The 12,072-nt window shown below is 41.0% G+C and overlaps 1 protein-coding gene across 10 annotated transcripts in view; it reads left to right on the top strand.

Moving 5' to 3' along the window:
* LOC127005120 (macrophage mannose receptor 1-like) overlaps positions 1-12,072 on the top strand; it is a 39,161-nt gene that overhangs the window by 17,796 nt on the left and 9,293 nt on the right. For 3 of the 10 annotated variants that reach the window (XM_050873705.1, XM_050873701.1, XM_050873694.1), the window contains exons 6-7: positions 6,440-6,565; positions 6,980-7,471. The exons of 1 other annotated variant lie outside the window; for it this stretch is intronic. In XM_050873705.1, coding sequence (XP_050729662.1) covers positions 6,440-6,565; positions 6,980-7,007 — 154 coding nt within the window. In that variant the 3' untranslated portion in view covers positions 7,008-7,471. Of the gene's footprint in view, positions 1-5,912; positions 6,007-6,439; positions 6,566-6,979; positions 7,472-12,072 lie in introns of those variants that run through there. 6 more of the 10 variants (XM_050873704.1, XM_050873696.1, XM_050873703.1 and 3 more) reach the window with 4 other exon arrangements.

Here is a 12,072-nt window from a genome sequence, read left to right as displayed (position 1 = left end):
AACAATGACACGAGATAGGGTTAATGTAAAGGCTTAGAGATTGCGAGAACTACACTCGCCTCCAATGCCGAAGGTTCAGGATAGAAAATGATAGGTACCTCAGGAAGTGGGAAGGCAAACACTTGCTAACTTAACATTAGAGTTATTAAATAACAAGTTAATAACATGGACATAACTCCTCCAACACGTACAGTAATCTAACCGTCTAGCATCCTCTCCACACAAATGATACTACCTAAATAGTAATCACATTACAGGCAGGTAAGAAAAGAGCACGAATAAACATGGGAGAGGGATGATAGAGAAGGTTAGACTTACCTGGTGCGGAGTCGTATATTCGTATAGTATTTCAAGTATAGCAACAACACAGCCTTTAGGCCAACACTGTGGGGAGTTTAAATAGAACAAGGTTAAAGATCACCTGGTGTGGGGTCGTGACAGTAGCACAGATGTAACGTAGCACAGCTCAAGACGAGACCAGAGGCGGCAGGATAAGAGTTTCGTCCCCTCTCTATACAGCGGCTTGAACAGGCAGAGAAAGAATCACTTCAGCCCACGAAAAGTGATGTCTTCTAAATGAGGACCTCAGCAGAGTGGTGTGGATGTACGTTGGGATGGCGATAAATTGAGGGATATAATCATTACCAGGCAAGTAGTCCAGGATGAGATAGATAAGCTTAAAAAGAATAGGTCGCCAGGTCCTGACGGGATATTTCCGAGGGTATTAAAGGAATGCAAGGATGTACTCAGTGACTCACTAACCGACATCTTTAAGATGTTGGTAAATACTGGTTATGTGCCCAGCCTATGGAAAGTAGCTAATGTGACGCCGATTTTCAAAAAGGGGGACAGGTCAGCTGCTTCAAACTATCGCCCAATTAGCTTGACATCGGTTAAAGGCAAGATGCTGGAGTCCATAATAGCCAGGAACATTCGGGAGCATCTAGAGAAACATAGCTTAATTTACGACTCGCAGCATGGGTTCACGAAATGTAGGTAATGCCTCATCAATCTCTTGTCCTTGTACAATAAAGTATTTGAGGCGGTAGACAGAGATGAAAATTATGATGTAATCTATCTTGATTTTAGTAAAACGTTTGACAAAGTTCCTCACCAACGACTGCTGCTTAAATTACAGGCTCACGGAGTAGAGGGTAAAGTTTTCAACTGGGTCAAGGAGTGGCTTAGCAATAGGAAGCAAAGAGTGCAAATCAATGGTAAAAGATCTGACTGGGGATGTGTTACGAGTGGGGTCCCTCAAGGTTCGGTATAGGTCCACTTTTGTTTATTATTTATATCAATGACTTATATATAGGAATTAGTAGTGATATCAATAAGTTTGCAGATGACACCAAGATCAGTAGAGTAATTGAGTCGGATGAGGACACTAGTATTCTCCAGGATGAACTAAACAGATTGTATGACTGGGCGGATAAATGGCAGATGGAGTTCAATGTAGGGAAGTGCAGTATTCGGAGTGTAGGTAGGAACAACCCCTCACATAACTATTGCTTAAATGACACTCCCATAAGCAGGTCTGGGTGCGAGAGGGATTTAGGGGTCTTAGTGAGCTCTGATCTCCGTCCAAGGTCACAATGCATTCAAGCTAGGAATCGAACAAACAGGGTGCTGGGATTTATTTCAAGGAGCGTAAGCAACAGAAGCGCCGAAGTCTTCCTCAAATTATATTTAGCATTAGTTAGACCTCATCTTGATTATGCGGTTCAGTTCTGGTCACCTTACTATAGAATAGATATCAAAATGTTAGAATCGGTGCAGAAGAGGATGACTAAGATGATTCAGGGGTTAAGAAACTTGCCATACAAGGAAAGACTCCAACAGTTAAACTTATATTCTCTAGAAAGGCGAAGGATGCGTGAAGACATGATCGAGGTTTATAAATGAATGATGGGCTTTAATAACGGGGATATTCATAAGGTTTTGTTGGTAAGAGAACCGGGTAGGACACGTAGTAATGAGTTTAAACTGGATAAATTCAGATTCAACAGGGACATAGGCAAAAAACTGGTTTACTAACAGAGTGGTGGATGAGTGGAATAGGTTGAGCAGCCATGTGGTGAGTGCCAATACAATTGTCGCATTCAAAAATAGATAAATTCATGGACAGTGATATTAGGTGGGATTAGATTCACGGGAGCTTAGGTTCACAGGAGCTGCCTTGTACAGGCCTACCGGCCTCTTGCAGACTCCTACGTTCTTATGTCTTATGTTCTTATGTACACGTCTGTCTAAATATTCATTATTTGTCTATCTCCATTTATCTACCTGTCTATTGATGTACCTACTTATTTCCTGTTATATACTTATCTATTACCTGTTTCCTACCTATATATTAATCTATCAATCTGCCATTTTTTTACAGTAACTTTATAGCTATTACTTATATCTTCCTACCTACTTACCTACCTACCTACTTAAATACATACATACATACTACCTGCCTACCTACCTACCTCTCTATCTAACTTCCTATCTATCTACCCATTTGTCTGTCTATCTATATATCTAACTACCTACCTATCTACCTATCTGTCTGTCTGTCTGTCTGTCTACCTAACTACCTACAGACCTACCTACCTACTTTCCCGTTTTTTACATATATTTACCGTTATTTTTCCGATCTATAAACAGTTTTTACCTCAATATTTTATCCCCTACACAGGTGGCCGCTAGTGAAAGGGTTGAAAGGTGACATATTGATATTTGCACACTTGATTAGTTTCCTCTTGAGCTCAAAACCCTCGGAATGCCACCAGCCAAGACCGGGGCGTGAGGCGTGTGTGTGTGCAGGTGAACAGCGCTAATGAGTCAATATTGGCCAAACATTTATCCAGTTTCAGCCTCAAAGTCACGTTTGTCGTCGCCCTTATTGCTTTAATACATTAGCTGGTGCCAAGCCTTGAAGATCTGATGGAAATCTACTTTATTTTCTCTTATAATATTCGTTCAATGGCCTACTGTATTTAGTGTTTATAAATTGTAGGGAATGATTCTCGAATTATCTGTTATTAATATAATTAATATTATTACTATTACTATTATCCGGCTCTACGGGCACGTGGCACGCTGCCCGTAAGTCGACCCTGCTTAATTAACGGATGGTACCTGTAAGAGATGGGTAAGGCAAGGCGCCCCAGAGCGTATGCCCACACTGTCTGACTGAGCAAAGAATGAAGGGAAGAGAGTCAAGAAAAAAGAGCGTCGAAGAGAGTAATGGTGGGAGGAAGAGAGACAACACAGGAAACGATCGCAGCACAATCTATATACATTTAATGACCCGCACCTTCCAACATACAGTACCTATTTTTTTCTGTAATCAACTTGTATTTTGGGCGTCTAAATCTTGAATCTTCAGAATTTGTTAATATTCGTTGATAATGCTTCTCTAATATCAACAGATTTACTCAAACAACACAAATAAATAATCAAACTTTACACTCAGATCCAAAGCAATTTCATAACCTTTGACATCCTGTCGACAGAAATCTTGTTACTTTTACTCTTTGACAAAGTAATCTTGATGTGACTCATTTTAATGACGCTTTCTTGTGTAATCCAAGCACGTCTTTAGATTAAAAAGCTAACTTTTCCGCCCGTACGAACGCCGTCTCAGTCTTTGACTCTATGGCGACTGTAACCTGGATGTGACTGTTTGGGGTGATGTTTCGTTGCCAATTCTAAGAGAAGTTATTTTTATTCACAATCAACAAAGTAACGAATATTCCTGCACCATACAGTTACAATCCCACAAACTGACATTCTGTCGACCGTACCCTTGAGATGATTACTTCAGGTATATGCTTCGTGAATTAGTCTAGGAGTACGAACATAGATTAACAAATAACTAATACAACCAAGTTATCTGCCCCGTAAAAAAAAAAAAAAAAAAAAAAAAAGATCTCCCAATCTCTGATCATCTGATTACCATAACCTTCAAATAACACTGCAAGACTTATTCTCAAAGACCATCACTAAATTCACACAGATGTTGCTCTTGAATGCTTAATGTGTCAACACGCCACCAAAAGCTCGTAATTTTCGAGCCATTAGGTAACAGCTGAGGGGACATGGCGGCTGGACAGCTGTGGAGGGGCAGGTTAAGCGGGAAGGGCAGTATATAAACCCTCGAGGAGCAGGGAGGCAGCACACAACTCCCACTGTACGAACACGCTCACCAAGACACCCCAACGGAGCCATGGTGATGTTCTCTCTCCTGATACTAGCTGGTCTGGTGGCCACGTCCCTCTCAAGCCCATTCCCTGCTGTCCGTGAATACCCTCGCCTCGAGTGTCCCGAGGATGGGCGCTCATAGACCGGACTTGCTTCCTGTTGGCTGATGAAGCCGGGACTTGGGATGAGGGCCAGTCCTTCTGCAACCAACGGAGCGCCTCCCTGGCCACCATCTCGAGCCAAACACAGCAGGTCGCCATAACTGGTAAGTGGTAAATCAGCACTGCTAGGTTCATAACGCAATAGACGCCATTTATCCACCTCCTCTGACTAATGTAAATTCAACTGTGCTCCTCGCCTCCAGCCATGCTGAGCCAGAGTGTGTGGATCGGCCTCAATGACCTGAAGGAGGACCATAGTTACGGCTGGGCTGACGGCTCGGAATACAGCTACGCCAGGTGACAACGATCACTCCCTGTCTCCTTCCCAGTCATTCTCCCACCTATAATATTTTTCTTATTTCAGTCCAGTTTTTTTATACTGAAGATAAATTGATATGGGATTCATGTCGTTGAATAGTTCATAATTATGCCTTCTTTTTCACAGCTGGGATGACGGCGAACCCAACAACTCTGGAGACGTTCTGTGGCTGTTCGGCGACAGTGAGGACTGCGTGGAGATGCGCGGGAAAGTTGGCTACATGTGGAACGACGAGCACTGTGACGAGAGCAGACAGTGAGTACCAGGAAATGAGATGATATTGTGGGACTCGGGATCGGACGCACGTGTTGCGTGCTTTGCATGACTCGTGGTGTGGTTTCCGAGGTTGCTACTATTTTCTGTTATCTATCATAATTCTTTTGGCATTTCTTAACCTTTACCACGCCTCCCCTGCACCAGGTTCCTGTGCAGCATGGGACCTGAAGAAATCACCACCACTACCACCACGACCACAACCACCACGACTACCACCACCACAACCACCACACCCGCCCCCGTGTGTGAGGAAGGTTGGAGATTTTTGAGGACGCCATCTGCTACAAGGTGAGCGAGGAAGTGGCTTCGTGGCCCAGAGCCCGCGACGCCTGTCTTGCCCAAGACGCCCAGCTGGCCACCATCACCTCAGAGGGACAACAGAACTTCCTGGCTGGTGAGTCAGTGGAAATTTTTTCACATCCTGGCTTCGTGACTAACACAGTCGTAAGCCTTTTATCGTATGGTTACATTTCAACTTTTTCCATTTCGATGCACAAAACAAAGTATTAATTTCAATTTCTTCGGAAAATGCAACACTGACTACTGGGTCAGTGTTGCATTTTCCATCTTCTTGACTCCCACAAACGTAGATATTATTTTAAATGAATGCATTTCTCACCCTTCGTCCTCAAGACACAAACACGCTCTTGATCATAATATAGGCAACTTGAATTTTTTACTAAAAACTCATAGGCACACACGGAATTATTTGCGAATACTTTCTTAAAAATAGCAAATCCTTGATCGAGAAAGATTGTGGGGGAAGGGAGATTGATGACAGATTCCATCAACTATACAGTCTTGTATATTCTATCGTATGTTTATTAAAAACATACATACTTGGGTCAGTGTACTATAAAAAACAAAGGTTTAACTTCCTTTATAAAAACATGAGTCCAGCGGCACAAAGAGGAATAAAACATCCATTGAACCTAACTCAATCTCTTCTTTGTCGCCTCTCTCAGCACGCCTCACCGCCAACACCTGGATCGGCCTGAATGACGAGGTGGAGGAGGGAACCTTCACCTGGCCGGACGGCACGGAGCCCGGATACACCAAGTGAGTAAGAAACCATCATCACCATCATCATCTTTAGCTTTTACTAATTCACTGCACAACTAAGCGCTTCCCCAACGTCCTTCACCTCTGCCACTCCCACCTGGTTCTCTGTCTGCCATTATTTGCCATTAGGCTCGAAATAATTTGGTGCATGTTGGTCAGTTCTGAGAATCAGAAATCTCGTTTTATACTGCCTTTGAGTTTAGGGGTACAACAAAGTGGGGGGCGGTTGCCCTCGCTGCTCCCCCAAACTGACGCTACTGAAAGCATGTAATGGGTCCTCAAGACATCACGAAGCCACCCTGCAGCTATATAATCAAGTTTTCCTGCACATCGGTGTAAGCACCAGCCAAAAGTTCAAACACGCGTTTTGGTCAAGAAACTTTCAAAGCAGTCTGTTAAGTGTGCTTGTTTTCCCTTCACCACCCTGCAGCTGGGAGGAAGGTGAGCCCAACAACTCCTACGCCTACCTGACTCTTGGTGTGGGCGAGGACTGCGTCGAGGTGAGGCCTGAGGATGGCTACATGTGGAATGACGAGCTGTGCACCATGGAGAGACTGTAAGCCCTCGAGTTGTTTGTTTTTGTTTATGTAGCGTGTTTTTACAGGGGATCATTTCCATAGTGTCCCCTGCTTCATGATTTTCTTCGCCTAGTGAACTGACTTTCACTGTCCTGTCGTCTAAGTTATCCCTTCTTTAAATTCTTTTTTTTTTTTTACATGCCTGCCTGATGTGTTAACTCTGTTAACTACATAATCTGGTTGTCATTTATCTAAAGTCCTAATTTATATTCTATCTTCTATTTATGAATATTTTTTCCATTTTCTTTCTATATTCTAATATTATGCCTTTTTTTGTTAACGTTGTATCGTTATATGCATACAAGGTATTACTTAGTTTCTTTACTTTCTTACAATACATCGGCATTTACCATTGGTATATTTTAAGTCCTTCACACGCCTTTGATCAACAGGTTCGTGTGCCAAAAGCCCCCCCAGTAAGACCCGTGTCCTTCCCACGAGCCTGCCAGCATGCCAGCCTGCCAGCCACACTGGAGCCACACCATCGGCCACGTCTGACACAGCAATGATAGAAAAAGAACTGTAATGGGGCTACAGTCACCGAGACATTATACTTGATTGTATATTTATTATATTCATTAACTAACTGGATTCCTCTGCTTTTAATTATGATAGCGTTAAATAATAGTATCAGGTGTAACAACAGTACCCAGGTTCATATATATTTTCATTTAACTAATGCTATTAGTTATGATATTTATTTTTTTCGCTGTCGAGTGGCTGGTGGAAAAGATCTCCCTTGATAACCCTTGCTATACGTGACACATTAAAGAAATATTATTTTCCTCATAAATGTGTTTTCAAATCAGATAACATCTCTATGAACCTTGACAGTTCTGTTGCTGATGTTGGGGTGGATCACGCAAATAAAATATATTTCAAAGCGTTGCCTGTTAATCCTGCTTCCTAACTGTGTATATATGGAATATGTGGGTGTACAAAAATGTATTACTCAAAACGTTCTACAAGTGCTGATTGGAAATAATTGTTACAGCTCCCTTAAAGCAAGGACACCTTTAAGTCACTGTTTCTTGATGACTGTAACAATTGCTCCAGAATCACAGCACTAATCACTAATTCACACATAGTATTTGTCACGTAAGTGCCAGTGCATATACAGTGATCATTTCACTGCGGTGAGTAAACCTTCTTTGCTCAATCTTTTCACAATCTTTACATAAAAGTACAAAACTCTACTGTTTAGATATTATAAAATACAAAGCATGTATACAGTGTTAGTTTTTTAAAACTTTGTAAGGTACCAAAGTCCTTTAACTACGACAAAGTGAGTGAGAGGTCACATTCTCATTCACGTCTCCTCCAACTTCACTTCTTCATCTTTCCCTCCACTCCTCAGTCCTGACGGCAACACTGCCGTTTCATCTATCTCTAAAGCTGAACTCTTCTCTCAAACTTTTTCTAAAAACTCCACTCTGGACGATTCTGGGCATATTCCTCCTACTTAAAAGGGCATAGAAGGACAATAGGTTTTGTAGAGGCTACGAAGCACGTGGGGGCAGGAGCCACCGTATCAGCAGTTGCTCAGTACACTGTAATATGAAATAATACAGTAGAATATTGGTTATCTTCTGTTATGGACTATAGCAAGCACCTACTCTTTGTTGTTAAAATCTCGCTGAGATAAAAGAAAAATATGAACTGTACTTTGATCTGCCAACAAGGGTTCCCTATTTTGAACTAAAAATAGCCTCTCATACCACTAATGACTCTTTGAAGGTTATATCTATTCTAATAATACAAATTAACGCATCTATTAATCAATTAATTATCAGTTAATATATATATATATATATATATATATATATATATATATATATATATATATATATATATATATATATATATATATATATATAGAAACCACATTCAAGAGAATACGTAACGGCCACCATTTTGTCCGATTTTTAGGAAGAGAGACGAGGAAACAAAGAGGAGAGAGGAAGGGAGTAGAGACAGAGGAGGGGGAGATAGATGGAGAGGAGTGGAAAAAGAGAAGAGGGAAGAGAGAGGGGAGAGGATGAGACAGAGGAAGGGGGAGATCGTTGGGAGAGGAGAGGAAGAGACGAGGAAACAAAGAGGGGATTGGAAGGGAGGAGAGACAGAGGAGGGGAAAATAGATGGAGAGGAGTGGAAAAAGAGAAGAGGGAAGAGAGAGGGGAGAGGATGAGACAGAGGAAGGGGGAGATCGTTGGGAGAGGAGAGGAAGAGACGAGGAAACAAAAAGGAGAGACAGGAAAGGGGGTGAGACAGATTGAGGGGAGTAGAAGAGAGAAGAGGAAACAAAGATAGGATTGGGCTAAAGACAGGTATAGGAAAAGGGAAAAGATAGGGGATGGGAAGGAGGTGGTAGGGGATGATTCGCAGACAGAGAGGGGAGAAGGTATGGGAATTAAGGGGTTGGGGAGAAAGAGGGAGGAGTCAAAAGCGGGGAAGAAAGGATTGAAGGGGAGGAAAAGAAGAGAGAGAGAGAGAGAGAGAGAGAGAGAGAGAGAGAGAGAGAGAGAGAGAGAGAGAGAGAGAGAGAGAGAGACAGAGAGAGAGAGAGATAGAGAGAGATAGAGAGAGAGAAGAGAGAGACCAGGTTGGAATCGGTCTCTCCTTGATAAGTTTTTCTCTGCCTTAACTTCGTGTCCTGATAATGATCGCTCTGCCACGCTTGCATCCATCACTATTCCTCACGTGATATCCAGAGATGGAGAGAGACTGAGAGCTACGTGTCTGTTACTGGTTTTGTTTGTGGTGGTGTTATTTTCAGGCTCTTCACTTCTTTCTCTTTTTTTCAATATCATATTTATTCACTTATCTATTCATATATTTTTCACTTATTTGCTTTTATCCAGTCTTCTGCTTCTTTATTTTTTCTCTTCCACTTATTTATTTAGCGTGTTTTATATCTATTTGCTATTTTTTCCATTCTGCTATTTCTTTTATTTTTACTTTTATTTCATTTTTCAGTTATTTATTTCTATTTCGGTGTTTCACTTTTTTATTTTCTCTCTTCCGCTTCTATATTTACCGTATTTTCTATCTTCCGCTTTATATTTTGTCTTCCACAAATGTATTTATATATTTAAGTTTTTTTTATGAAACATTCAGGGTCTTCACTTTTTGCTTGCCTCTTTACCACCGGCACTGTATAAAAAATGGATGTCGACTTTATCTTATCCTTCTCTCTCTCTCTCTCTCTCTCTCTCTCTCTCTCTCTCTCTCTCTCTCTCTCTCTCTCTCTCTCTCTCTCCACTGTCATCGCAGCCTCAGCATAGCTAGGTATTTGTGTATAAGACAAGCATAGAAAAAAAAGTTGGAAGTGATGCACAGTATGTGGAAATAAACGAAGGCGAAAAAACACAGTTGAGATGCTGCAGTTGGTTTTGGAGTTAGAAATATTTGACAACTCTCACTAATGAATCTGACAGAGTTTGACCACTCCCACTTCTTTTCTTCACGGGAGCATCTTAGATTCCTTTTTTTTGTGTGTTTGTTTTGTGTGTGTTCCTTTAACTGCCTCCACTACTGTTAAAAACAGGGAGAGCTGGAATGCGGGTGAATGAGTCTTGCGCGAAGTCATGAATCATACAAAATTGTATATAAGCTTTACGGATACGCGCCCAGATATTTGAGAGAGAGAGAGAGAGAGAGATATAGAGAGAGAGAGAGAGAATATTCAGAGAAATTTAGTCTTAAATAAGTTCAATATCTATAATGTTGTACTATTGTCGACTACTGTCAATATTATATAATTTTATCGTCATTTTTGTTGACGAATAATATATTGCTAAGCTCTACACGTACCCAGTTATGTTAAAGCGAAAATAAATTATTACATGACTAAACAACTACCTTTCTGCCTAACCTTCTACGTCTTGTCCTGCTACTCGTCTGTCTGCCTAAATATGCAATACTTATCTGTTGATCTTACCACACGTCTATCTGTCTATCTATTCATCTATCTACCTGGCTATTGATCTTACTACATGTGTATCTGTCTAAGTATGCATTATATGTCTATCTATTCATCTATCTACCTGGCTATTGATCTTACTACAAGTGTATCTGTCTAAGTATTCATTATGTCTATCTATTCATCTATCTACCTGGCTATTGATCTTACTACATGTGTATCTGTCTAAGTATGCATTATATATATATATATATATATATATATATATATATATATATATATATATATATATATATATATATATATATATATATATATAATTCTTCATATCCAAAAATCCTCGCCAAGGGATTCAAACTCTGTTTCGTTTATGCTTTATTGTGTATGGTGGATTAATGAGTCTCTCTCTCTCTCTCTCTCTCTCTCTCTCTCTCTCTCTCTCTCCTGAATGAAGTGAATATTTATTTTTTCGAAGAAAAAAAAATAGCATATAGTTATTATGGATAAACTCGTAGTCTAATAACAATAACAGTATATATTAGCAAACCTTAAAAAAAAGAATCGGACATGAAGAATTATCTAACAGAGAAGTTAATAAAATAATGGAGGCGGGAGGGAGGATCGAAGCAACAACGCAGGACAAAATGGCGGGAAGACGGGCAGCGACTCAGCACAGCAAGGCCTAACTATCTCCACACTCCGCAGACAGGCATGGCTGGCGAGCACGTCACTAAGCGCCGGTATTGGAATCCAATCGGTACTATTACAGTAGCGGTAATGGGTACCGTTAGGGTTCAGGTACTTTAGCCCGTCCGCTGCGATTGGCACGGATTTTGCCCTCACTGGTAGCCTGGTAAAATATAGTCCCAGGTCTTTCTCTGCCTCTGTTGTGGATAGTGGAATGTTTCCTATGTGGTATTGGTATGCTGGATATCCGCTCCCAAATGCAGGACTTTATATTTTTCTTCATTGAATTGTAGCAGCCACTTTTTGTTCCATTCCTGTAGCTTGGTGAGGTCTTGTAGGAAATCCGCAGTCAAGGGGTTAACGGTAACCAGTACCGAGTAGTACCGGTACTACTCGGTACTGGTTACCGAAAAAGGTACCGGTACTTTAACGGTACCATGGTACCGTTAAAGTACCTCCTTTTTTTCACTCTTTCCACAGACACAGACTTTCTCTATCAGCCTCCTTCAGCTGCATCGCCTTTATGCCGCTTCAAATCAAAACAAGAATAAGAAAAAGGAAAATAAAAGAACAGTACATTGAATACATGATAACAGGTACTGTACAGTCTGACATAAAGGACTATGTTATCTGAACCATTTTGGGTGAGGTGGCACACAGATGTCGATGAATGTTTGCAGTCATATGGTAGCGACAATTTTCTTATTAACAGTAGCACTTTCGACTGCTAAACACGATGATCAACCTTACCAAAACAAGTGGTCAGGCAACATGTGTCATACTGTTTATTATGAAAGCATTCACACATCTCATTGAAGATAGTTTTGGGAGCCACAGTACATGCACAGATTCACAAACAGCAGGATTATCCAAGAT

Source organism: Eriocheir sinensis, chromosome 29, assembly GCF_024679095.1.
Source record: "Eriocheir sinensis breed Jianghai 21 chromosome 29, ASM2467909v1, whole genome shotgun sequence".
NCBI lineage: Eukaryota > Metazoa > Arthropoda > Malacostraca > Decapoda > Varunidae > Eriocheir > Eriocheir sinensis.
This window is presented reverse-complemented; position numbering and strand designations above follow the sequence as displayed.